We start from the raw sequence: 27877 nt of genomic DNA, 5'->3' as shown, positions 1-27877 counted from the left end.
TATGCCCCTGTGTGGGAACAGCCTGTATTATTCTATTTACAGGTTGTGAAACTCTGATCAAGTTTATGGTCAAACACACACTTCAGTGCTATATCGTGGGTCTTTGGGGGAGACACAGGTAGTTTACTTCTTCCACCAATAAATCACAATTTCCTCCATTTGTTTAATCATTAAAATGCCCCCTAAATGTTGCAGGAAGATATGTTTTAAGCACACTTGTAAATAGTGAAGAGGAATATGATGTTGAGGAGAACTGAGTACTCGTACTGTAGCGCTGTTGACGGCTGTGCAGGGTGGCACACCCCTGGTAAATATTTTAACAATGTAAAAGTACTTGTGTATTTATTCAGCATGGATGGGCCACAGTGGCATGCAAAATACTAAAAAAAATATGAATACAATGGAAATATATGTAATTCAATACCTATGGCAATCCTTTGGTATACATCTGCAAAATGTCCATTGCTTTTCACAAGCGAACTCGGTGAAATATTCATTTTTGTGGCTGTAACAGCTCTTTTCGTGAGTCGAAGCTGCTGTAAATGTAAGTTGCTGACACCTGAGGTAAAGCAATTAATACCAGCAGCTCACAAGAAGAATCTCTCCCCATTTCTCTCGCCTTCTTTACTCATGACTGGAAGCTTTCAGCAGAAAACACCGCTCTTAAATAATTTGTATTCCTGTGTCATTGTGCTGGCTACGGGCACATTTCTCGCTCAGATATGGCTGCTGATCCAACAAGCGCACTAAAAACACTAAAAAGGGTACACACAACAGAAATGCAGTGAAACTACAATGGCAGCCAAAAGATGAGTCATCAGGAAAATAATCACTAAACAGAAAATGCTCTGACACCCATGTCGAATGGTACAATAAGAACACACGGTTCCTCCTGATACGGAGCGACACACACTTCTATGACCGTAGCTGAGATGCTGTAATGGTGATGAGATCAATGCAGCTTGTTTGCCTTGTTTGTTCCGATGACTACATAAAAACAACGGGGCAGATTTTTGCAAAACATGTCAGAGGGGTGCAGCCTGGGCCAAAAAGTACCCATTATATTTTGGAGCACATCCGTTTCACGCAGTGGGGAAAAAAAAAAAAAAAAAAAAAATTTTAACATCCAGTTTGGCTGAGGTCTTCTCTTATCTCCGAGTGCCTGCCTGTCAACAAGATAACGAACATCCTATCACCTCATCCCTCAAGGTTTGACATGATAACTGCTGAGAAATCACCAAACCCTGCTCAGACACAGAGCTCAGAAGCCAGAAAGAAGAGGACACTGGAGAAGAGCAAGAGTGACACATCTCAGTCCTGAGAAGATAAGATTCATAACACTTGCCTCCTTCAATAACTTTGACAAAATAACCATTTATGGATTACATTACAGCAAAGCTTTAACCTTCCTGAAGGGAACTGCAAATGGACAAAGTCACTGCCGATTTGTTACCACGTCCACGGATGTTTTTCTGTTAATGTTGTAGTACAGCTGCTACTACCACTACTACAAAAAAGCTGATAAAATACTTTGGAAAAAACTCTGGTAACATTTGCACCAACCTGAAGAAGCAAGATTTGGTAGTGCATATGAGGTCTGAGGCATGCACTCAGAAACACACTCACACACAACCTGAGGCTGACGTCGAGGTGACAAACGTTCCTTACAGTGGCGTAGCAACAACCTGTTTGGCACAGAGGAGACTGACAGAACTCTTCTCCATCGTTTCCTCATCGAGCTTCAAGTCTGTTTCTGTGTTTATATTTGTCAATAAAAGTGATTCTGGCAGCTTAACACTCTCTATTCCCACCGCCACCTTAGAACAGCTGTAGTAGCACTTCGGGTCCCCAGTCCATGGCTGTCTGAGCCACGACGATCACAGCCGCCCCGAGTGTAGCGGAAAGCCCCCACACTGCCATCTTCACCATCCTGTTCCCCTTCCCCCACAGCTGGCCTCGGTCCCAGGGCAAAGCTGCTTCCAGGCCTGAGTGTCGTGCGGCTACGAGTACAGAACAAGGAAGAGGAGGGGTAAGACTGCGATGAGCAGAGACAAGGAGGGGGTCAAGAGGCTCCACAGAGCTCCAAGCAGAACCAAACTGCGTTTTGTTACTGGGATGGAAACAAAAGGGGGGTCAAGGAACAGCAAAACAAAAGGATCGGGGACAAGGAGGAGGAGGAAGCATCACAGTATTACATTCAAGAATTTTTTTTCTTCCCACACGGGGGAAGCAGAAACGAACACAAACCTGACGCAAGAATTAACTTCAGTACCCCCAAATCTTCAATGTAAGGAGCACATGAAAAGGCATATGATGAAATAATGCCACACAGAAGTAGCAACAGATGAAATCCTAAATATTATAACTTTTACTTCTACATGTCACCGGGTTTTACATTTAGATGCCACTTTGTTTACTGAGTCGCAGAGAAATCAAACATTTAATCATGGATGCTATAAACTGAATTTTGATTAAACTACTGGGAATAACGTGCATTCTGTTTAGGCCGAGGAAACGCTGCAACATGTTTTTGACTGCCTGTACATCACAGACAATATGGCAGACACCACTGATCAGATTCAACAAAAACCTACAGGAATAATCATCTCTTTGTTCCTGCTCTGGCACATTGTAATTTGTACTTGATTGGTCTGATGGGGGTGCATCAACATTTGTTTACTTGTTATTGATTGGCCCAAAGGGGGGCAGTGTTTGTGGAGGATGCCATATTTATTGGTGCTTTGTATTGTGGGGGGGTGGGGGGGGGGCATGGAGCCATCAAACAATCTGAAAGCACTTTACTAATCTAGAGAAGTGTCTGTAATTCTGCATTATGAGGAATCATTAGTACTTACTATTTTTACCTTGTCTGGAGGATGTGGAGCCCTGGGTCTTGGTGAGGCGTTGGAGGACTGAGTCTGGCCTCTGGTGGAGGGTGGAGAGCTGAAAGGTCTTGAAGGTACTGATGGACTGACTGGAGAACGGCACAAGTGGAGGGGGGGGGAGCAGGTGAACAGCTGAACAGATGCACTGAGGGATAAACTGCTAAATCAGTATCTTTCATTGTCAGTCAAGGCCTTGCACCAGTGATGTGACTTCCTCTCATACACAAGTGACTTCAACACTGAAGGACACTTGCTGAGAGAGAGAGACAGACACCCTGTGCATACACAGAGCTTCCTCAATAACAAATGTGGGAAAAATGCTCCCTGAAAGATTTGAGTGTGTCAGCAACAATCACCGGGTCTAGAAGTGTTTTTACAGCACCCCCTATTGGTTGCTGAGGGGACTCCATCACTCTTTCTACATGAAAAAATACAGGTACACCACCTCCAAAGAGTGCTTCAACCACTCACCTCTTGCGAGAGTGCAGCGCCGCCCACTTAGCCAAGAAGGAAGGAGGATATTGGTTGAACAGGTCCTGGGCCTGACCAATCAGAAGTTCATATGGGAGGTCCTGGGGGATGCGGGAGAGGAGATGGTGGACCATGGCCATGTCACATTCTGTCTGCTTCACCTCCTTCTCTCTATGCAGCACAATCTGCCGAGGGAAGGAGGAGTAAAAAGTTTTAACCCTCAAGCTGTTGACTGAGGTCAAACATGAATCACATGTAACACGCGGCACATTTGCTAGCTTCAGAGCTGCTTGTGAGGTAGAAAGAGCACCGAAACAGGCCGATGAGGAGTTAAACCCCACCCATGCTGTGCTGAATGCTGCCTTGGAGGAAACATGAACTACATTCTGCTTTGTTGTTTCACATACTTCAAACAGAGCTCTCCTTCTGCCAAGCCACACACACAGGCACACACACACACACACACACACACACACACACACTTAATCTCTTACATCCTCAACTGCACACTCTAATCAACATGCATAAAACCTTTCTGTTAAAACAAGGCCTCACCGCTCACAAGTAAACTCCAAGGAAACCAAAATACATGCAAAAGAAATCCATAAATCTACAAACACACGTGTACTGTACATGTCCCTGCAGTAAATAGGCGAGTGTTCCAGCAGGCTGTTCCAGAGTGAAACAATTAGAAACAAGTCAGAAAATAAGATGGCTTTTCCTTTGTAATCTGTCTCTTTCTGTCGCACTCAAACATCAGTCAGGTTGTCATTCTTTTTCCTGATGTTGTCTTCATCCTGTCCGCCTTTCATCTTCCCCTGTGTCCTTCTTTCCCTCTGCGCCCCTCTTTCATTCCCTCTCTCTCTCTCTCTCTCTCATCTGTTCATTAGAGGTATCCAATTAACTAGTTCAGTGACTTCACAGCACCGTGTGTGTTACTGTGTGTAAGAGTGTGTGTCTGGCAGCCAGCATCAATGTGCGAAAGTCCTGGATTACTGACAAAACTAGCTCCCTAGCTCTCACTCCTTTCAGGCCTCGTTACCGTAGCGGTGAGGTAGATGGGCATCACTGGATGTGAAGCCAAGAAGAAATCGTAGAGTCTCAGGGTGTGTTTGAACTCTGAGAGGACGTGACCGTACCACGTGATGAGCCAGGACAGCGCAAAGATGGTTCCCACCTCCGCTCTGAAAGACAAAACCAGAGGCATTGTGTTTTCAGGTTGTCATTAATCTGTTTGTCCATTCTCATTAAAGCGGTATGTCAAGAAAGCTTTGAAGAAATTTCTTCAAATTTAGAACATTTGTCCACTGGGACTTAAAAGATGAAGACTGAAAAACTTGCATTGGTCAGAGTACAAGGGCCCTATCACCTAACGTGGTATCTTGTTATTGTGATATCTCAGGAACAATTTGAGGAAATTTCTTCAAATTTGCCACTAAAATCCACTGACGAACTGAAGGGGTTTTGGGAGGTCAGAGGTCAAGGTTACGATTACCTCACATGAAAACAAACCTCACCAACAATTTGAAGGAATTTCTTAAAATGAAGTATAAACGTCCACTGGGACTCAAGGATGGATATTCACATAACGTTTTTAATGTTCTACGATATGCAGAAATCCAAGTGAGTTAAAAACTAACAATATAAAAAACACAGAATAAGTCATAGTTTAAGTCAGAGTTTTCACCATCTGAAATGAATGCCAGGCAGGACGGTAGGAGCAAATTGTGACAACTGATAGTACTCTGTAGAAAGTGGAGTAAAATACGGGCATACAATCTGCACAAGTTCAAGCCCGATGAATGGAAATTCATATAAGTCCATTAAACCTCCACGGCACACAAAGAGATGTACACAGATTTTGTCATTTGGCGTGGGAGGGGGTCAGACACACAAATCTAAAAATAATCTTTGACGTGAATGACTCAAAGTTCCATATTTAGTTCATGCTTCCAGCACCTGAGCTGGCTTCAGTTACTCACTGTGAAATGCAGTTGAGAGTTTAAGAAAAGCTTATACATATTTAACACTTGCTGTGCAATACTCGACACTGCACCGTGCAATAGCCAACACTTCTGCTGCTAGTATCTACTGTAGTTTGATTGTCGTTTATTATAGTTTCTGCTATTTATCGCCCTTGTACATTTTCTGCTGATACTTCTCTGTTTCTGCTGCTGTAACAGTGCAAATTTCCCCACTGAGGGATGAGTAAAGGTTTATCTTATCTTATCTCATCTTGCATGGACACGTACATTGTTTTGTTGGACATACTCTGCTCAAAGTTCAGAATTAGAGTCTTCTTTGCAAGGTTTATTAAATAGAATATTGTCTGAAGAACCCCACCCATTTCTGACAGACATGAGAGGAAAACTACATTTTCTTTACCATCACAGACTTTTTGTAACCCTCCCACCATCTCCCTTGATGTCTTTGTCTGTTGAGTGTTGGCATAAATAGGTAGTTATTTTTGACAGTCTCAAGGAACTTGGAGACTGTGAGAGGTTGTTGATAAATATTGGATAGGAACATTTGGGGAGGATGAAGAAGAAGGAGAAGGATGAGTACAAGAAGAGAAGAGAGTGACAAGTGAAGTCAGTGGTGAAGAGGGGGAGGGGTGAAGACAAGGAGGAAAGGAACAGAGATGGAAATGGAGGTAGAGGGAAGAGGAAGTGAGCCTTGAAAAGAAACTTCCATACTTTGAAGACGGCTGTTATATATCCAGATGTTTTGCTTTCAAAAATGACTTTTTTTAATGTGTTTGGTTACCATGTTATTTCACAATTATCATTTCAATTTTTCATTATCTTTTTCTTTAAAAAAAATTCAAATAAATTCTTGCCTGATTATTCCTAATAGTGGTGTTCAAAAATGACCAGTTTGACAATCTGATTTTCAACAAACACCTGATGAAATTATACAGTAATAACCAATTCAACAATTTTCTTCCACTCTGAAACTCGCAGGGGAAAGTTAACACATTAACGCCCTCTAGTGGTTGTGACTTATATTACCATTGGGGTTTCTTCCTAAAGAAAACATTCAAACTGAACACAAGATGCACAGGCAGTCACGAGTTCAATGTGGCTCCCTCTCAATCCAGTATTTGGTGGATTGTTAGCTATCATGTTACACCAAATATTTTGAGCTGTGTATTTGTGTGTGGGACTTCGTACCTGATCATGAAGTCATGAAGTTCTTTATCGACCTGATCCAATAAAGGCATCAGGTAGTTTAAAATGTGTTTAGTGCTGTCCATAGTAGGATCCATGAAATCCCTAGACATACAGAAAAGTGTGAAAAACTATTGGGAATATGGCCATTAATGATTGAATTTCTTTAAAAGTAGAAGAAAAGATTTCCTACCTGAGGTGATATTTGGATAAAGTATGGAGCATAGCAATGGCCATCCGCTCTCCTACTACCAGCAACAGAGTGACAGCCACGTCGTGGTAACCCTGGTAGTAATGGAGCTGAGGGTTACATTTCAAAACCTCCAGTATGATGTCAATCAGCTGCTCCTGAAGCACAGCTCTTTCTGTGGCTGGCATGCCTGATGAGAAAGGAACAGATTGATTTGAAGAGTTCAGTGTGAGATCTAACACAGGGTAACCACCTCTATGCTACAGTTTTAAAGGCCAATACTGTTCTGTCGTGGTATCAAAGGGTAAACATGTCTCCTTTACTTAGGAGGTGCATTAAATATAAATTTTAACTTCCTGAAAATTTAATCTGTTTTTAAAACAAGAGATAGTCATCAAGAACGAGGGTATTCGTGGAGCAGCTTGATGTCCTGAAGGATCAACACAACAAAAGACCTAATTGCGGGTCCTGCTACCCCCCCCCCCCCCCCCGCAAAAAATTTGATTTGTTACTCAATCTGGAATTGAAGCTTCTTCTGCCTTTCAGTCAAAAAAAGAGGGGGGCACCTTTATCTGTTACATCAGGAATGTCTTGGGGAGCAGCTTTTGCTCACATAATTATCAATCCTATCCAGATAGCTGCATGTAGGGGGGTTCAAATAAATGAATGACAGCATGAGCAGTGCTGCTGTCTGTAGAGATATAAAACACACACACACACACACACACACACACACACACACACACACACACACACACCTTTAGGAAACCGTTTCATGGACCTCCTGACATCCAGGACAACCTGGTTATAGTCCTTGTGGTTCTCCCTAACATCTCGACCTACAAGAAGAAGAAATGTGTCAGTTACTGGTAGTAAGTACCATCTGTAAGATGTAGTATCCTGTACATCAAGCCTGTAAATATGAATCTGTTCAAGACTAACCAGGCTTATAGGGTAGATCGTACACATTAATGTTCAAGAGTTTGGGCCAGACTTTCCTCCTCAGTTCATCTGTCAGCAGTCCTCCCTTACTGGCTGCTGCCTGCCGCAGGGTCTCAATGTCCACTGGATCACTGCCCATTCAGAAATCAGAATTGTGCATTCTTCAGTGTTATGATTAGTCTTAATAATCTTCTCATATTTACCAGTCCCCAAAAACTACTTGATCAATGAAAAGACAGAAGCAGCTAGAGGCTGTAAAAAATGCCGACTCTTTGTTGTAAAAAGCTCCCTCTCATGCCACATTCCTGCTGACACTGGATTCTTCTTGACCCGCTGTGCATTGTGTACGAAATTAAAACATAGAGAGTAATGAAGATCACCATCTGTGGGTTGGTGCACGCCTTCTACCTCTGGAACAGCGTGTTGGAGAAGCAGAGGGACACACACGTTCCCTCTTGGGAAATCAGTGGCCTATTGCTCCTTTGCTAACTGACGCATTTTGCACAAGAATTGCACAAATGATGTTTTGCAATTTCAGGGAAAAGAAGGCCCCACTGGCAGCAAGATAGCTCATTTATACTTATTTCAAACACAGAATACTTTGGATAACATGCAAACTGTAAATGATTTTATCCGTATTAACCTATTCAAAGCCTGATGGATCTCAACCAACTTCTGTTTCTTCCCACAATCTGGTTCTGTGAAGGAGAGACAGAGATAAGATGAGAAAACAAAGAGTGGGAGGAGGGTGATCAGGGGAGAATAAGAGGGAGAAATAATTTGATGAATGATAGAAGACAGTCGTGAGAAAGTGAAGGTTGACATTGGGAGGAGGATGCAGAGGGAAGGAAAGAAAAAGAGCAACATACAAGAGTGGGAGGGAAAAAGAAGTCAAGGGATGAAGGACATCGCTTTGAAGCAAAAATAAAACCTAAAATCATCAGCATGTAACGCACAGAGGCACAAATTCAAAAACACATCATCTTGGGATAAATGTTCAACATATCAGGATGCACTCTCATTATTTGGCATGTTTTGCTGCATCCAATAGTATCACATGGTAATTAGCTTTTTTCATTGTAAATAAATTTAAGTCGTTTCCTGCTCAACATAATTTTTCACATACAAGATTTTACCTCAAGCAGATGTTTCCTTAAACCTATAAGTGACACTAGACGGCCAATCAATGATAAGTTGATCGTAGACATTTAGCTTATTAGGATGCTCTGAGCATAAGTTGTTGGGCCGATATTGATAACAACATTTATAATAATAATTCGACTGGTAGTCAGTGCTGATTGGCTTGTGTTTTTTTTTTTTAATCAAAAAGAACACAAAAAAAATCATCATGAAAATAAATCTTTAGCCTTTTGCCACACTACCTTTGAGGACAATTTCAATCCTTCACACTTCAGAAACAATCTTTTATACAACATTTCACATCTACAGATAAACACTGGTCACTGGCATCTGGGAACACCATCTTCTTTTGCCTATAGTTCAGTGGTAGTCAACAGGGCCAATCAGCTAATACTGATACAGTGTGGATGTATCTGTGCATCCCTATATGTTATAAACATTCAAGATATTTTGTTTACAAAAATGAGGCTCCTTCTGGTTGATTCTCACAGCTAAATATATTCTGGTTTTCCAAGTCTTACTAGTTGTGTGTTACAGTATTTTCTCTGACTATTTATTGATTAAACAATTAATGGATTAACACAAAACACATCAGTTTGGGATTAAATGAATCTCTAGTTAAATAGCGTAGGGTGACATGATCAAAAATCAAACATTACAATTCAAACCTCACGAACTCTGACGTGGTGAGGCTTCTTTCAGAAATGAGTAATACAATTAAATTAGCCTGAGTGGGTTAATATGAATATAAGAACAACTAGAATATTGTGGCAAGATCAGAACATAACACCAATTCAATGTTGTGCAGCCTTTGGAACCAGGAAAAGACAATATTACATCACAACATTTAAAATCGTAGAGGATCACAATATTGATTTTATAGCCGGGGATATGTGTGGAGTCTCCACGTTCTCCCTGTTCCTGCGTGGGTTCTCTCTGGTACTCCAGCTTCCTCCCACAGTCCAAAGACATCAAGAGGGGACGAGGCTGATTGATACTCTAAACTGACCGTAGGTGTGGCTGTGAGTGTGAATGGTCGTCTGTCCATATGTGTTTGCCCTGCCATGGACTGGTCCATGGTCCAGGGTGAACCCCGCTTCACACCCAAAGGCCGCTGGGATAGGCTTCAGCCCCCCCCCCCCCCCCGAGACCCTTAACAGGATAAAAGGTAGACAATGGATGGATGGATGGATGGATAGATGGATCAATACATTGCCAAATGTCCTCTTTAATGACACCCATTAGAGTCTATAAACAAAAACTGTGGTTACACTCTGGGTTATACCCAAATCCTTTGTTGAAGGACAAAAGAAATATAATTGTCCTGTGACACAGAGGATGAAACTGGTGTTCCCCACATGTCCTCTGTCTGACTACCAGCTGTCTGGAGCTGGCAGACAGACTGCCACGCAAGCAGCTCTTGTAAACAACCCACACGTTTTCTATAAGATCATCTTAAAAGTCTGAGCAAACAACGATCGATGAGAGCTAGAAAAACAACAGAAAACTTATCAGTGTCTTTAATTTTACATTATTTGGCTGTGGGCTGTATCTTTATGTTAACTGAGGGACTACTCGTGTCATCTCCTTCAAGTCAGTGTACTGCGAGTGGATTTGAATATGGACGTAGTGCAACTGGATCTAATAATGTCTATACAAACGTACATATAAGGAGCATAAATAGCTCCTGTGGCTACTGTACCTTAGCCTACAGTACACCTAGCTAGCTCAGTTGACTTACCTCTTGTGACTGATCCATTCACTTCAACTCCCACTTTATGTTTCTTTCTCTTGAACCTTTTCATCCCTTTAACAATCAACCTACCAGTAGGTGACGTTTACAAAGTGCCATAGGCAGACGGACAAATTAAAGTGCGACTTTAAGAAGGTAAAATCATCATAAATGCCGCCGCAACTCTTCTGTGCTGTCTCGGCGTGACATACTAGCATTAGCTCAGGCTGCTGTGCTGCCATTGGTCAGAAAAAGCATGTGACTCAAAGCTCGGACATGATTGGCTCATCGCCCACTCGCACCTCAGTCTGACCTGAGTTTAGTAGTTGTTGTTTTTTTCATTTGAGTCGTGGAAAATGGATGGATGGATAACATGAATGCCTCAGATGCGATGTCCATTAATGGAATTTGGAGAAATGTATTTCAATTTTTTTATCCTCCAGGAGAACCAGACTAGAGGATAGATACCCTTCTCTGTGCATGCCTTAGGGAGCTGAGATCGTCAAAGATTACAAGTTAGCTTAGCACAGTGATTTGTAGAGGGTGAGAACTATTGGCATACCTGCAACCAAAGTCCCCAAATAGATAAGGTTCAGGTTCTCCGTTTGTCCAGCGTTCATCGTCCTTATTCTCTCTTACAAAGCCAGCCATGAGTAGCAGAAGCAGACGTTCTTCCAGTCATCAATGACCTTTTGTATTGCCGTCACAGGGCCAACATATATAGACAGACAACCATTCACTCTTACAGTCACACCTACAGTCAATTTAGAGTATCAATCAGCCCCGTCCCCTCTTGATGTCTTTGGACTGTGGGAGGAAGCTGGAGTACCAGAGAGAACCCACACAGGAACAGGGAGAACATGGAGACTCACATAGAAAGATCCCGTGTTCGAGCCGGGGCTCAAACCTGGAACCTTCTTGCTGTGAGGTGACAGTGTTAACCACTGCACCACCCTTCCACCGACTTGACAAATTAATACTAATAATTAAAATAATAATCTGAAATAATCAAACATGATGTGCATCAGATCTGTTCATCATGAGTATTTTTTTCAATGTAAAATGTTCTTTAAATATGTAGGATCTCTAATAATTATTGTCTTTCTCGTACTTGGATGAAGTTGCAGAGTGGCAAAAGTGAAGCAAAAACGAAGCAGAGAATGTGGCACACAGCCAACAAGCCTCTACCAACATTTGTGGTTAGAGATTAAGATTAAGTTTTGGCCCTTGTTTGTGCACCCCTGCCATAACTATTTACCAACCAATTTCAATTACAGTTCACAACCTACTGAACTACTTGAAGCAATGTGAAATTGAGGCACAGTTGCCCAGTGACTGGTTAATTGATTGTTGATCACGTTTATAAAAGGGTGCGCGGCCATGTTCAGTGTGTTGATTTAAAGTTCATGCCAATGTGGTTTACCATTTCTTTTTCTTTTTTTTTTTACCATCAGTTGAGGAGGGAAACCAACCCAGAGGTGTTGGATCAAACTACCAACAGGGGGATGTCGGTTGAAAAACACAAACCTGGCAACCCGACTGGCAATTGCACCTTGAGCCATAGTAGCGGTGATGAAACACACGCTTTCCACAATAAGCAGCGCCAACCCACACGTACTGCGACACAGCAGTTTAGGAATATTTACCCAGCTCCTGTATTTAGAGCCACTGACAGCGAAACAAACGGTTGACATCGGTTTAACGGCTATGTCAGGCAGGTAAAGAGACTGAGGGAAGACGCCGTCATGAGCGAGAAGAGAGGGCCCACAACCCGCCAGAGAAGGACGACTATCCACGGCGGCGGAGAAGCGGTCAGCGAGAAGCAAGTCAACGGTAGCAAGTGGCATGGTGGCGGGGAGAAACCTCCACGGGGTCCCGGTAAGAAGAAGACAGACGAGGGGTCCAGACATGCTAGTGACAATGGGAATGTGTACAGAGAGATGGGGATGTCCGGGAGGCAGCAGCAGGTCACTGACAGTCCGAGGAAACAGAGGAGCGCACTGGAGGAAATCAACGAGGGACTCAGGTAACCGCGGATGGATACACTTCGTAGTCCAGTAATACTACGTACTGTACGCAAAGTAACTAGCTACCTGTATCAGTACTGAACGCAGAGGGCGGATTGTCTTTGTTTTGAATTTAATGTACTAAGCCTCACATATGAGAAGCACAAAATAATGTACCTTTTTATATTTGTTTAAAAAAAATCCAAGCAGTTAAGGTTAAATTTGAATTGACTCTTTGATTCATCAACGGCTGAGTGAGATCTGACTCATTCACAGCCTCCTTCAAATCAAGTGTTACAAAAATCTGTTCTTTTCTGGAATGAGCAATAAACTTTAGTTTCTAAAGGCAGCTTCATGTTTCAAAATTTAAAAAAAAAAGGGATAAGAGATGCCTTTCTAATTCTTTTGTTTGTCATTCAGAGCTGGGAAATGTAGATTTAAAACTACTACAATATTTCCTTGTGTTTTTTTGGGTAGAGCCTGACTCACTGTGTATTGGTATGACAAATGTCCTATATGTGGCAATGAAAACCTTTAAAAAGTTTTGTAAAAGATGCTTGGGGTAATTAAGTATTATTAAATTCCCTGTAAAGTTTATTATTTCAGTGCACTGATGTAATTTTGGACATTGTCACTTGGAAGTTTTTGTAGTTTTTGAGAAGTAGATAAGAGAAATCATTGTAAAAACATTTCTGGTTGTTACAGTTATTTTAAAATTCTCTACTCCTCCCACATCAGCATCGGCCCACAAAATCCTGAAATGGTCGGGCCCTATTTTTTTTAAATATTGATCCAAATCACTGTGAAATAGAACTGTAAGATTCTTGGGCACAAGTCACATCAGCAATCAGACGTACAAACATTAATCCACAAAGTAGCTTTTAATGTGGACCCTAAACCCCTCAAATGCTAAATATAGTTGTGTAAAAAAACAAAAACCTTATATTTAAAAAAGCAACATGTAAGTGATTGAAATGTGCAAAAACTAGTACTCGCATGAGTCATAATTGAAGGCTGTGATAAATAAATGTAAGTGTGAAAAATACTTCCATTCATTAAAGGTACAAATACATCTACATTTATCGGTACCATATTAACAATATGAGAAATTGTAGGAGCGGCAATCATCTGCTCAGACTGTTCCTCATACATCATAACTTTCGCTTCTGTGTTTTCTTGTAGCTGTCACGTCCTACAAGAGTCCCTCCTGAGCTCAGCCAGCGGATACAGTAACTACAGAGGAATCCTCAACTGGTGTGTTGTCATGCTGGTGAGTGAAGCAACATTAGTCACTCTGTTACACACACACACACACACACACACACACACACACACACGCACGTACACAATGGTACCCACACACACAAACACACACACACACTTCTAACAGCAGTATTGCAGTTTGAACTGCTGCACAAATGCTTTTGGCTTAAACGATAGAAAAGGTTAGAAAGACAGAAGCATACGGTGCACATCCTCCTTGTATCTTGTAATTAGAACTGTGTCCCGTGTGTCTGTGAGAAGTCTGATAAGTTTACTATACCGCCAGGTGGCCACAGGAAATTAAATTGCTTTTTTTATGCTTGGATGTTGGGGTGCACAATTAATTATTAAAAAAAAAAGTGTGTAACTGTGCATTACTGTCAACAGGCAAGGATTGTGACTTATGTTATGCCATCTGTTTAAACCCCATTCCAAACATCAAGCATCCCGGGCGTTTTTAGAGAGTGCAGTAAATGTTTTTGTTGAAATAATAAGAATCATGAGCGAGTCATGATCTTAATTATTAGGGGGAAAAGCAGCGATCCACATTTTAGCAAGAATCGTGCAGCTCGACTTTGATGTGCTCCTCCTCCTTGTGAATCGACCAGATTCATCTCAGACTGGGTCAGGAACACCTTAAGAACCCTGTGAAGGGTTATTGAGACGAGCGCCGCTTTTGGCTAAACAGCGCCAATGTGGCCAATCGTGATATTTTACCACAGGATGCACAAGTTTTATAAATGTGCTCCATATGGTCAGATCTGTTACTGTACTGTTGGGAGTCATTTCTGATTAAATTTTCACCTTCTGACATGGTCGTTAAATTATGATCATAGATGAGGTCAACCTTAGTTACATACTGAATATATGAACCTCCATCAATAGGTTTACAAGCTCCATAAATAAAGGTTTAATATTTTCAGGTCGCACCTGTGCATCTAGATACAAAATTTAGTCCAAAAAATTGTTGCAAAATATGACTAAATGATTGCAGTTTTGAGCCTCACAGTCATGCTGGTAATATCATGATAGGCGTGTAGAGAGCAAATATGTCCAGCTAGCCATAATCCTCCTAAAATTGAAATGCATCCAGTCTATAAATAAAGCAAGTATGTGCTTATGTCTTTTACAAGCTTTACACACATGGTTGGCTTATACTTACATGGCCATTTACGATTGTGCACTTCTAGACAGAATGTGAGCGCCAGTGCTTTTTTTTGTTGTTGTTGTTGTTGTTGTTGTTTTGACGTGTGGACGCAGCCTAATTTTGCACTTCTGTAATAGGATTAATTTCATCTCTGAAAGTTGATATTTCTTTGAGGACTACATCTCCCACTTTGTGGTCACAAGGGACAGCCGTCACTGCCCGGTTCAGACCCTTTTTGAAGAAACCTTTGGGATTAGGCTGTAAGAGTATTAAGTGGAACCGCAGAGACCAGAGGCAGTGTGTGTGTGTGTGTGTGTGTGTGTGTGTGTGTGTGTGTGTGTGTGTGTGTGTGTGTGTGTGTGCGTGTGTGTGTGTGTGCGCGTGTGCGCGTGCGCAGTTTGACAGTTGTGTAATTTCTTGATATCTCTGTTCCTAAAATGGCAGCTGCTGGAATGTACATTCCTCGGGAGGCTCGATTAATCTCTTTTTACACATAATTGTTTCATCTGTACATTGATAATTATTACTGGTAAACCCAAGTGTTTTAACTGGCGGCCAAAATGGGAGAAAACCCAACGATTGCATTCACAACGGTTCCACATCCACATTTTTAAAGCAGCTCAGTGTACTCTTGTTCTGACATGACCAATTCTCCTCCTACATCATGGCTCCTGAGTGATGAATCCTTCTTCACTACTGAGCTGTTATCTCGGCAAACATCTGGACCTGAGGGTCAACCCTGTGTCCCCACCAGTGCATTTCAAATCAGCGCTTCAACTCACAGGACAATGTACATATCAAGCAGTTTTGGACTGATGCAACCACATGGCAAGAGGCCGAGTTCTTTCCAACCCTTCTAGAAGCTTTTGTACGTGAGTTAGCTCAGCAACATTATTGCAAACGCATTTATTGGAATCGACTTGAAAATTCACATACTGAACGTGATAAGATGATGTGTGCATGAGTTTTCTCCCTCCTGGAGGTGGGCATAATGGTGCGTTCCAGTCAAACTCAAAAGTTGGAATTTCTGCATTTACAGTCGGACATTTCAACACACCCCCTGCAGAGGTGGACTTGCAACTCCAAAACGCTGAGATACCTGATAAACTGGGAGATACCTGATAAACTGGGAGATACCTGATAAAGTAGTGCAAAAGACGCCTGGTGCTTCCAGCCCAGCGCTGCTCCAAATCCCGAGCCAGACTCTTCTCTTCTGTTGTTCCCAAATGGTGGAACGAACTACCCAACTCTGTGCGTTCTGCTGAGTCCCTTTCTACTTTTAAGAGACAATTGAAGACTCAATTGTTCAGAGAGCACCTAGGCACTTAACCTGACTCTTCTCCTCTTTGGGGTAGAATAAGTCAGAGGGTCCAAGACCCAGCACTTAGTGATTATGTAGCACTGTGTTGTGTAATGTTGTATCCATCCATCGTCATCTTCCGCTTATTCCTACACATTAAGGGTCGCGGGGGGGCTGGAGCCAATCCCAGCGTCAAAGGGCGAGAGGCGGGGTACACCCTGGACAGGTCGCCAGTCCATCACAGGGCCAACATAGAGAGACGAACAACCATTCACACTCACAGTCACACCTACGGTCAATTTAGAGTATCAATCAGCCTCGTCCCCAATTGCATGTTTTTGGACTGTGGGAGGGAGCCGGAGTACCCAGAGAGAACCCATGCAGACACGGGGAGAACATGCCACATTAAGGGTCGTGGGGGTGCTGGAGCCTATCCCAGCGTCGTGATGTTGTATGTCTGTCAAAAATTTAAAAAAAAAAAAAAAAAAAAAGGGAGGGGGGGTGCGACACTTCTTCTGCCACTAGATGGCAGTACCTGTGACCAAATCACAACTGAAGCACTTTTGAGCTTCCTACGGACTTTTCCTTAATTAAGTCTAAATTCTTGCTTGTGTTGTACGTCGCTTTGGACAAAAGCGTCTGCTAAATGAAATTGTAGATTGTAGAAAGTACGAGACCACAACTCAAAATGGCTGCTCTGTGCATCAGTGGTTAGAACACTTAATTGTGTTACATTAAAGCAGTCGTACACGCAGGACTGTTGGTATGACATCACTCCCAGTCTCCATGGAAAAAGGAACTTGACATGATTTCATAAAAATGCCTCAGTGACAGACAGCTGTCAATCATCTGACAGATTCTCTTACAGATGTATTTACAGTCCATCTTAGTTTTTTTCCTCCCCAACATCAGTAACCCTTGAACAACCTCAAGGGTTCCAGGCATTACGTCATGAAAAAATTAGATACATTTTATCCAAAAATGTATTTCTTCTCTTAAAAAAAATAAATAAATAAAGACCTTGACTTGTCAAAGGAAAATTATTCTGATATTACAAATGATCGAACCAAATCACGCAATAATCAAATTTTTTTGGTTTAGAGAAGATTATTTTCAATTTTCATATTCTCTGGGATAACAAATTGAAATCTCATGAACTCCATGATTTTAAGGTGCTGTTTTTTCAAGAGAAAAAGCCAGGGTTCTTTGTATGTGTCATTTTATCTTTCAGGGTCTGTTAGCACCAACTCAGTGGGATCATCTCGGGCCTGAAGGGTCAGGGTCTTGAGGGTCATCCATCACAAGGAGTTTGATCTATTTTAAAGCCATCTTCCAAAGCAGCCATTTATTCTGTTCACAAGACAGAAAACATGCAAAATTAACTTTATCAAAACTACAACCACACATACGTGCTGATAGATTGTGATGAAGTGTTACTGCAACACTGGGATCCAAAAGAATCTGCCGTTTGAACTTCTTTTCTCTTCTGTCTTTATTACTTTCCAATTGTAAACGGTAATCATTACTAGATAAGAAGTTTGGCGTCAATAGTTTAGAGAGTGAAATGTGGTAAAGCAAAAGAAAAACATAGCCAAAAAGAAGTCTTAAGCAAGATTGTGAATTCCTGTGAAATCACTTGATTTGCTCTGTGACTTACTTTGCACACTCAACAACTTTATTTTACTACGGCAGACACATTACAAAACTTTGTTCCTTAATAAATGCTTCATACAGCTGTAGTAAACGCGTTACAAGTGGTGTCCTCTCACATCCATGCTAAAGGTCGCGAAAGCAAAGGTCACCAGTCTGGCCGCACAGAGTCTTGGCTGGGGGGGGTGGCTGAGGTGCAACACATAATCACCGTGGTAAGATCAGCCGTATCATGTGTCAAACCCTCACTGATGTTCACTGTTGCAACTCTAATGTGTGTACTGGACATGGGTGCCATAAATATTATCTGAAAAATGATATGTATGTATGCATAGTTTGCCCGTCAGTGTTTGGGAGGCCAGTGAGTTTTATCTCAGAGAAGCTCAGATGACCGTGATAAAGCAGGATGTGAACCTTGAGCTTTAATGCATAATATCATGATAAAAATATTTTATTTTATTTGACACTTTTTAAGAGTGAGCAGGGCGTCAGGGTGTGATAGTTGTCAAGGTCTGGTTTCACATGTGCAGAATACAGCTATTTGACAGGAGAGGTGTGTGTGTGTGTGTGTGTGTGTGTGTGTGTGTGTGTGTGTGTGTGTGTGTGTGTGTGTGTGTGTGTGTGTGTGTGTGTGTGTGTGTGTGTGTGTGTGTACAGCTTTAATCCCTTAAATTGTCACCTGACAGAAAATAATATCTCACTCAACATGACAAACCCATTAAAGTTGCAGGATGGGAACAAGACAAGTTTCAAGTTTTTGCTGATATAAACATAATCTGTTGAGTGGAAACCTTGTATGTCAGAAACCAGTAGCTTTCAGCAAAGGGGGGGGGGGGGACTAATTTGGGAAAACATTTTAATGAGATGTTTTCCTCAAAGCAAATAGTCTCATCACTGTCAGTGCTGCACTTGATCAAGACAGAGGCGGGGTGGGCGTATGAGAGACAGCAATGGTCCCTCTAAGCTGCACGCCAGCGCAATCGAGCCCCGCTCGCACATTCTCAGTGCACAAGAAAATCTGTGCAGCGCATAGACTCAGTGAGTGACAGGTGTCCAGCCAATGATACAATATGGTTCACTTAGGCTACGCAACCAATCATAGCATTAACAGTGCTTGCGTGTGTGCCCTGCCCATACGCGCCGTGGCACCGTGCAGGTTAGCTTGCTAACAACCGTGCGGCAGAGATAAGAGACGGCGATGGGAGCTCAGCGGTTGAGTTGTTATCCCATCCACTGTCTTCCGCTTATTCCTACAGTAAGGGTCGCGGGGGGGCTGGAGCCTATCCCAGCGTCAACGGGCGAGAGGCTGGGTTCACCCGGGACAGGTCGCCAGTCCATCGCAGGGCCAACATACAAAGACAAACAACCAGTCACACTCACAGTCACACCTACGGTCAATTTAGAGTATCAATCAGCCTCGTCCCCTCTTGATGTCTTTGGACTGTGGGAGGAAGCCAGAGTACCAGAGAGAACCCACACAGGAACAGGGAGAACGTGCAGACTCCACACAGAAAGACCCCGTGCCCGAGCCGGTACTCAAACCCGGAACCTTCTTGCTGTGAGGCGACAGTGCTGACCACTGCACCACCGTGCAGCCCTGAGTTGTAATCCTTTGAAAATATTAAAAGTAAACTAATAGAAAATGCTGCTGTACTGTAATTTGATTGTTTTAATAAGCCATGTACCTTGCTTTTGTCCCATTTGTTGAACAGATATGGTACTGGGGTGTGCCCACAGCGTGCACAATTGATGTTGCTCACATTGATCCTCAGTGTTGTCAGGGAGTTTGTGTGTGTGCCCAGACACATGAAAAATCAGAGGGAACATTGAGAGACAGTTTTAGGGTCCGAAGAAGGAAGTTTGTCATAAGCTCTTGCTGCACAATTAATCACAATTTAATCAGTCACAATACGACCTCGTGAAATTTTCAAATTGCTGGACGATGCAAGTTTGCCAGTATCATAAAATGCTGTGTTCTATTAAATATTGTGGCGCTGCAGAGATGCCCTGCCTACATATTGACATCGGGATAAAATTCACTGCGAAAAAAATAACTGATCATTTTGGAAGGTTTTTAAATTGATATAAATATTCCCTCTAATCTCGCAAGTATCACAACTGAGGTATCGGTTAAAACAATCACAGTCAGTTTCATATCATGCACCCATTGTCACAAGCTCCTGCTGACTAAATATATTTGAACCCTGCTCACAATCCTCCTCTGGATGTTCTGTGTTCTTGCAGGTGCTGAGTAATGCACGACTCTTCTTGGAGAACATTATAAAGTGAGCTTGCACACACTCTTACACTTTTGTCACTTATTATACACGAGCTGATTCTCCTGTTCAGCGTGTGTTCCATCAGGCAGACAGTCGCACGGAACAAAACATCCCTTTTAGTGTGCTGAAAAATACTGACATATGCAGTGCTCCAGGAGTGCTGAGGAGTTATTGTTTTCAAAGATATTTGATGGAGGGCGTTCAGGTGTAATTCACAAATTTGAAACCACAGATTAAATCAGATGATCAATGTGCACTCAGTGGATTTTTGAAAGTCCTCTTTAGTGTAGTGCTTGCCGTCGTGCTACCCTTGAAGTGATGATTTCTCCTCTCTCTCCCCTCCAGGTATGGTATCCTGGTGGACCCTATCCAAGTAGTGTCACTCTTCTTGAAGGACCCCTATAGTTGGCCAGCTGCTTGCCTCATCATTGGTACAACGCCTTTATTTGACTGCCTCTGTGTCTTCTTAACTGTCCAAAAATAATGAGTTCCATCCTCCAAAGACTCGTCATGTTCAGTCATGAATGACTTGACACAGCTGTGTCTATCGTGCTGGAACATTACATATTTGCAGTAATGCAAAAGGTGCATGGAGACAGTTGTACTGACCACCGTCAATTAACCCCTTCATCAGCATCCTCAACACAGTCAGTATTCACCGCTAGCAGACCCTCTATTTCTGTCTTTTCATCAGACTTATCTTAGACAGATATTTGGATTTTAACAACGTATGTTTTATGGTTGTTGTTTTTTTTATATTTTTGGATTTTCATCAAAATTGCTGTACACAAAGTAATGCAGTAATCCTGCTGAGGTTTACATCTATAATCTGTTCTGTTTTTCAGCGTCTAACGTGTTCATTTTAGCAGCCTTGTACACAGAGAGGCGCCTGGCTGTGGTGAGTCCCCACCGTCACTGACGTGTGTTTTCCTGGACAACAATACACACTTTCGTTTATACACCGTGACTCCACAATTCAACATCTGTTTGAAAAATTTGCTGCGACCTTTGGCTTTATAATATTTCAATCCTGTAGTTGTTGTTGTTTTTTTTCCAAGGAGTGTCAGGATTTTTAATTTATCACTCAGCCATCTCCTGAGAAGGATGTTTGCTCAGAACATGTGCTTCACTTTTCCTGGCACAGTAGATTCAGTGTCCCAGCACCACTCCTCATCATGCCTGTTGATAACAAAGCCACTTCTCATCCAGATTAGATTATACTGAACACTCAGTCATACCTAGAAATGACTGCCTCACTGGATCTAATGCAGAGTTGCTGTGTTGTATGTCATTTCTAACGAGGTGTATAAAAGGTAACGTGTAGTCCTAACACTTATAGTAAGGGTTGATCGCTGTATGAAATATTGATCAAGGTTTTTTTCTGGATTCACAAATGTGTTAAAAGATGAAAGTTTTTTTGATCCCACAAGAGGGACATGGAAACAGCAGCTCAAAAAGATAGATAAGACATAGATGAAATAAATAGGCTTGGATGACTTAAAGCATACAAGTAAAAATAAAATACAGAGAACCAACATAAAGAAAATACTTAAAAGGAATACCCAGCTACTACCATTCACATTCATGAGTGTAAGAATATTTGTAGTTGAATATAAATGTGGGATTACATTACTGCACATAATGAAGAGTCCATTCTTTTTTCTGTTATTATTTCTAGGGTACCATCTCAGAATCTGTTGGACTGATGCTTCATGTATTTAATCTGACAGCCATGTTCATCTTTCCCACCACCACAGTACTCATTCTGACCTCCATTACCCCAGGTAGGTCTGCTTGACGTGTATATTTACACAGCATCACAAATGGGAGAATTATGATGTTTAGTTCATAATCTGTGTGTGTGTGTGTGTGTGTGTGTGTGTGTGTGTGTGTGTGTGTGCTCGTGTGTGTGTGTCAGTGGGTAGTGTCCTCTCCTTATTAACCTACACAGTGCTGATTCTCAAGCTGTACTCTTACCAAGACACCAACAGGTGGTGTCGAGAAATCAGACAAGCTAAAGCCAAGAGACTAACACGCTCCTACTCGTGTAAGTATGGCCACACACACACACACACACACACACACACACACACACACAAATACCAGTGCACACCAAATCAGGATGATAGCTTTTCTTTCATGTCACTGGGATGTTAGTGCCATCTAGTGGTAGTTTAGTAAACTGAAACCTAATACAGGAAATGAAAAATAACAAGATGGGGGGGGGAGGGTAGCTTAATTAAATGGTGATAAATTACACCATAACATCAAAAGATACTGATGATAGAGCTTATAACATCAGATATCAGATCCAGGCAAAAAAACAAACAAACAATTCATTCATTTTTCTCATCCCTTCTGTCTATTTTGTCATTTAATGGAGTTTATATCATACAATGTAATGTGATATTATTTAAACTAATAAGGCTAATAAATCAGTCACATGACAATCACTTGCAGGACTGTGTTTCGTTCCTTTACAAATGGTTGAACACATCCGCTGATTTGGAGCAAAGCAGATAGACTGACAACATGTATGAATGTTGATTGTGTGTACGTTTGTGTATGTGTGTGTGTGTGTGTGTGTGTGTGTGTGTGTCTCTATCTCTCTCTCTCAGGCCCGTCCGTGGCTCAGTCCAATGGTTCAGCAGTTCATACTAATGTGTCCTACCCAGGCAATCTGACCCACAGAGGTACTGCCATGTTTCCATGAAGACAAACTTTCAGTTATTTTGAATTATCAACAGGAACTGAGGACCAAACTGCTCCCTATAAAACCTTAGAACAAAGCCTATTATTAATTTACTGAAAAAAGTCGGGACTGTTTTGATACACAACATTAGTATTTTGAGATTGATGTGCTTGTCTCTTTCCTCATCTTTAGACATGTACTACTATATATTTGCCCCAACTCTCTGCTACCAGCTCAACTTCCCGCGCTCACCTCGTATACGCAAAAGATTCCTGATGAGGAGGCTTTTTGAAATGGTGAGCAAACGTCACATGGGTACATGCACAGACTCTGTAATGCTGGTGAGGGAGAGAGAGAGAGAGAGATACTTACATTATGGTGACAAATGTCTTTGTTTTTTTCATTCAGCTTTTCTTCATGCAACTGTTGGTGGGATTGATACAACAGGTGTTTTGAATATTACACACGCACACACACACACACACACACGCACACACACACACACACACACACACAGTAAATGCATGAACAAGGATTTGTTTTTAAATGAATGTCTTTTCACATTCACACCTCAAACAAAGCCAGCTGAAGTCAATCTCATTTGTGCCTTTCAGTGGATGGTTCCTACCATACAGAACTCTATGAAACCATTCCAGGTTGGTAGATATTAATACATATTTACTGTATTATGCAACAACAAAACTCCTTTGATTGTAATTTGGATCGTCCACAGAACAGGTGATTAACGATCTTCGTTCCTCTCACAGGAAATGGACTTTTCTAGGATGGTGGAACGTCTGCTGAAGCTGGCAGTGAGTGTAGCTGCACTTGAGACAAAGCTTAGGATGAGCAGCCATCGTGAAACCTTACCAACCCTGAGTCCCCTCTCCTCTCCTCTCCTCTCCTCTCCTCTCCTCCTCCTCCTCCTCCTCCTACTCTCCTCTTCTCTCCTCTTCTCTCCTCTCCTATCCTCTCCTCTCCTCCTCCTCCTCCTCCTCCTCCTCTCCTAGGTCCCTAACCATCTGATATGGTTAATATTCTTCTATTGGTTTTTCCATTCCTCTTTGAACTTTGTAGCAGAGCTGCTGCAGTTTGGAGACCGAGAGTTCTACAGGGACTGGTGGTGAGTAACAGAGATGATTACACATCTGATGATACTGACTCTTGAAAATGCCCGCTGCTAAGCAGGCTGTTGGTTAACTGCATGCTAACGTTACTAGTAAGCTAAGATGGTTCATTGTAAGTCCCTGTGTTTTCAGTTCTGATTCACTGTTGTTTGATGATGCGAGCTGAAAGATTCTACAATTTTATTCAGCAGACACTTTTGTCCAAAGCAAGAGAGATGCCTGTGACACATTCCAAATGCTTTAAAATACTTAATTATCAAAATATATCATCATCATTTAAAAATCATCTCCTGCTCACTGCTTGTTCTTTTCAGGAACTCTGAGAGTGTCACATATTTTTGGTCCAACTGGAACATCCCAGTTCACAAGTGGTGTCTGAGGTGAGAACGGAACAATTACTTGATGAAGTACTGTGACCATGAAATGTCAAATATCTCCTGTACACGTGTCGGTTACAGACACTTCTACAAGCCGATGCTGAGGAGGGGGGTGAACAAGATACTGGCTCAAACCGCCGTCTTCTTGGTGTCTGCCTTTTTCCACGAGGTAAACCAAGAACGTGGAGTCCTCGTCTGTTTCAGTAACCTTATCACTTAGGAAGCAGTGACAACAGAGAGAGAATACTGTAGTGAGGTGCTTGTCCTGCAGCAACAAATTCAAAGAATGCGTTAAAATTACATGAGATGAGGTTTTTCTGTTTTCTACATGCTAAAGTTTGTTCTTTGATGTGATGAATGTTTTATTTAAGTACCTGGTGAGTGTCCCGCTGAAGATGTTCAGACTGTGGGCGTTCATGGGTATGATGGCTCAGGTAAGACAAACCCTTCCCTCCTGTTTCTGTGTGCTGCTCCTCTCCTCCCTTCTTGTCACCTCTCTTCTCTCCTCTTCTCCTCTCCTCTCTTCTTGTGGTCTTTCCTCTTCTCTGTTTTCCTCTCTTCTCCTTAATCTCACACTCTTCAATCCCTCCAGGTTCCTCTGGCGTTGTTCGTAGGTCGCTTCCTGAACGGAAACTATGGCAACGCCGCTGTGTGGATGTCACTCATCATAGGCCAGCCTGTTGCTGTGTTGATGTATGTGCATGACTACTATGTCATACATTATGGGAGCTCCACATAGTGCTGGACAAGCACACACATGCTCACACAGACACACACACACACACACCAACTCAATGAGTGAATGTAAAAGCAACAATGATAGAAAAGTGCTGCCAGTACAGAGCTGTCAGGAAGCCGCAGCAGCAGCCAGGAAACCATTTGCGACTCCGTTTTTTTTTTTTTTTTTTTTTTTTTTCCCTGAACGCCAGAGAGACGGACTATCATTTGTCAGGAAATGACCTCGGCTATGTGAACAGCAGGAGAAGTCAGGCAGCATTAGCACTCCTGGGGCTCCGCAGTCGCCAGTCACTCATTATATCCATCACTGGTCATTTCAACTTCCAACATGAGGTCTGGACACTGTCCTGCACCAGGCTCTCCTCCAAAAACACTGGGAGTGCTTTTAGTCGCTTTGATCGGGAATATCAGCGGGAGATAAAAATGTCAGCACTTGGGGTTGGAATCGCAGTCACTCACAATACTATCACAAATACTTTGCCCCTGATAGCTGTAGTATCACAGTACAGTGATTCTGCAATAATCATTGACAGGGCAATTCATCTATGGCCATAAAGAGAAAACAAACCTAAAAAAAAAATGCAAAAAATATGAGGAAAATGTTTTGACTAATTAACTCTAACAAAGGAAGAGTCCTTCCACTCATCCATGAAAGAAGTTGGTCCACCCCCTCTTCACTGTGATTGGGCGGCTGTGTAAAAAGTGACAGTGACGAGCGAAGCGTTTTTTAACTCGGCATTTTTCAACTCTGACAGCCAGCAGAGACATTCAGCGCCTCGTCATGCGGCTAAAAACTAATGTTTGACTCATTCCATCAGTGTGATGCCCAAGTGGTTTGTTTGTTTGTTTGTTTTTTGATCAGCCAATAATACTGATCAATAACTGATGAGCCAAGGAGAGGTTCAGGTGGAGTTTACACACACAACAGTGCATTTGAATGTGAAAAACACTGCTCGTAACCAAACAATCCAACCTGAAATTAATAAAAGAAAAAAACACGCATTTACGTCACAAACAAATGTGAAACACTGCCGAGTGAGCGAGCGCATATCAGAAGGTGGAGCCTGCCTCCACAGATCACCTCGAAATGCCTGGAGATGTGCTTCTCTTGTTCTCCTCCAAGCCACAGTTAAAAGATCATAAGAAAAATGTATGACGGTTTGAACGTGAGGGATCGAGGGAGAACGTGAAAGAGAAAGTTGTTGTTTTTTTGTTGTTGTTTATTTATCCAGACCCTCCCAAATGATCAGTGCCGGCTGTTTGTATATTGTGTTGCATTGGAGTAATCAGATATTTTATTTTATACTCGATATATTTTCATTTGTTGGTATGTCTCTACAGTAATGTCACAATATCTTGACATATTTAAATCACTGATTTAATGCAGTAATTGATTTACTGATTTGAACCAATGAATGTTTATTGCACTTTAAAGAGATGCATGCTGTTGACTAAAGCAATATATTTCTATGAATGTTTTCTCATTGTGGTTGCACAAATAAGTTTGTTTTTTGTTTTAATTATTGTACTTTTTTTTTTTTTTTAATTTGCTTGGAGATATTTTATTCTATATGTTTGGCTTTGTTTCATGTGCTGCTAAAATAGGAAATATAGTTTCAAAGAGCCTTTTCATGCCAAAATATTTTCAGAGTCTAATTATGAATTTGTCGGAGACTGAAGCCATTCATGCCATATTATAATAAATGTAGGCAGAAGATTTGTTTGCTCCCTTTTTTTTCCAGATCCCAACAACAAGCTGAGTAGAGATGTTAATTTGGAGCGTTTTCTTTGTTAAAATCCTCCTCATCAATCCAGTTTCAGGGAAAATTCTTGTCTAAAGAAAACCACTCGTCAGAGAGAATTAACAGAAGTGCCTGCTATGCAAATACAAGAATATGTTCTTATTCGTAGCCAATTGACTCAGTATTTTCATGGTTGTGACTCCTGCCCTCACCGGTGTGAAACCTTTAAAACAAGTATTTACCTTTTAAAAGCATTGTCTTGAATTCTGATTTGGAAGGCGATCCTGATTTGAGAGTATTGAATATATCTTTATTTGTAGTGACAATGACATTAACGGCAGCTTTGTGACCAAGTCGTTGTTTTATAACGTTTTCCGTGCCGGGTGAAACCTGTAACCTGCCCCAGAGTGTGAACCATGTGATAAAGAGTCCCAAAGTAGCAGCACTTGGACACACTCCGATGACAACCACTGTCTCTGCAGCGTCTTTTGCTGGAAACACTAAGACATTGCATTTCCTTCTCAACTTGTATGAGAACTTTATGTTCAGGTCACATTTAAAGACTGAAGAGGATTCGAATGATCGATATAAAACTGTGAATGATGCACATTTGTTTATTTTTTTCCTGCATTTTACTTGTAATACTGCCCTGTTTTTGTGCCATTTCTGAATATGAATCGGCAGTGATGCTTGACACCGGGCAATCAAACATGTCTCAACATGTCTCAGCACTCCCTGTTGTCATAGTATTACTGCACCATACTGCTCTTTAATACGATGTATAAAAGGCCAGAACGTGGCTGAACTGCCTTTTTAAAGAGTAAATCTTGTGACTGACTGCTGATTGCATCATAGAAAGTTTAAGTTGAATGTACAATTCATTTTGTTCATACAGAAGAAATCCAAAGTGAGACGAAGATGTTTTGAGAATGCAAATCAGTTTTCGTCGGCTTTCACGTGAAATTCTTTGTGTTTAATAAAGATTGTTTACAGGTTGAATTGGCTTTCTTTTGTTTGTTCAATAAG

The 27877-nt window shown here is 41.8% G+C and overlaps 2 protein-coding genes across 4 annotated transcripts; one reads left to right on the top strand and one right to left on the bottom strand.

Moving 5' to 3' along the window:
* Nucleotides 1–1072: 1072 nt before the first annotated feature.
* On the bottom strand, nt 1073–10771 carry LOC147240624 (TBC1 domain family member 20). Of its 2 annotated transcripts, none has more exons than XM_086193916.1 (10): nt 10540–10771; nt 8302–8356; nt 7659–7789; nt 7475–7555; nt 6720–6906; nt 6530–6631; nt 4399–4540; nt 3357–3541; nt 2856–2974; nt 1073–2000 (listed from the first exon to the last, which is right to left on the bottom strand). In XM_086193916.1, the coding sequence occupies exons 1-10, from the start codon at nt 10601–10603 to the stop codon at nt 1819–1821; spliced, it is 1248 nt and encodes a 415-aa protein (XP_086050042.1). In that variant the 5' UTR covers nt 10604–10771; the 3' UTR covers nt 1073–1818. The 2 variants fall into 2 exon arrangements, with proteins under 2 accessions (XP_086050042.1, XP_086050043.1); XM_086193917.1 differs by having other exon boundaries at nt 2865–2974.
* A 1166-nt stretch (nt 10772–11937) lies between these two features.
* dgat1a (diacylglycerol O-acyltransferase 1a) lies at nt 11938–27863 on the top strand. Of its 2 annotated transcripts, XM_086193151.1 has the most exons (17): nt 11940–12556; nt 13719–13806; nt 20141–20181; nt 20521–20606; nt 21021–21073; nt 21854–21959; nt 22094–22222; nt 22794–22868; nt 23060–23163; nt 23276–23314; nt 23482–23523; nt 23635–23679; nt 23878–23990; nt 24309–24374; nt 24453–24540; nt 24743–24805; nt 24964–27863. In XM_086193151.1, exons 1-17 carry the CDS (start codon nt 12276–12278, stop codon nt 25108–25110), a joined length of 1566 nt encoding a protein of 521 aa, XP_086049277.1. In that variant the 5' UTR covers nt 11940–12275; the 3' UTR covers nt 25111–27863. The 2 variants fall into 2 exon arrangements, with proteins under 2 accessions (XP_086049276.1, XP_086049277.1); XM_086193150.1 differs by having other exon boundaries at nt 11938–12556; nt 24743–25127.
* Nucleotides 27864–27877: the final 14 nt, after the last annotated feature.

This window comes from Aulostomus chinensis, chromosome 22 (assembly GCF_037954235.1).
Source record: "Aulostomus chinensis isolate RoL2024-O1b breed Wild chromosome 22, RoL_Achi_v1.0, whole genome shotgun sequence".
NCBI lineage: Eukaryota > Metazoa > Chordata > Actinopteri > Syngnathiformes > Aulostomidae > Aulostomus > Aulostomus chinensis.
The sequence above is the reverse complement of the archived record's forward strand: the minus strand, read 5'-3'. Positions and strand labels throughout refer to the sequence as shown.

Bases quoted from the DNA above. Each gene is read 5' to 3' on its own strand.
- dgat1a (XM_086193150.1), top strand. From the start codon at position 12,276: ATGAGCGAGAAGAGAGGGCCCACAACCCGCCAGAGAAGGACGACTATC. The intron at 23,315-23,481 runs GTGTTTTGAATA...TGTGCCTTTCAG, and splicing joins TGGTGGGATTGATACAACAG to TGGATGGTTCCTACCATACA. The intron at 23,991-24,308 runs GTGAGTAACAGA...TGTTCTTTTCAG, and splicing joins GAGTTCTACAGGGACTGGTG to GAACTCTGAGAGTGTCACAT.
- LOC147240624 (XM_086193916.1), bottom strand. From the start codon at position 10,603: ATGAAAAGGTTCAAGAGAAAGAAACATAAAGTGGGAGTTGAAGTGAAT. The intron at 7,556-7,658 runs GTTAGTCTTGAA...TTCTTCTTGTAG, and splicing joins CGATCTACCCTATAAGCCTG to GTCGAGATGTTAGGGAGAAC. The intron at 2,975-3,356 runs GTGAGTGGTTGA...GCCGTTCTCCAG, and splicing joins GCGCTGCACTCTCGCAAGAG to TCAGTCCATCAGTACCTTCA.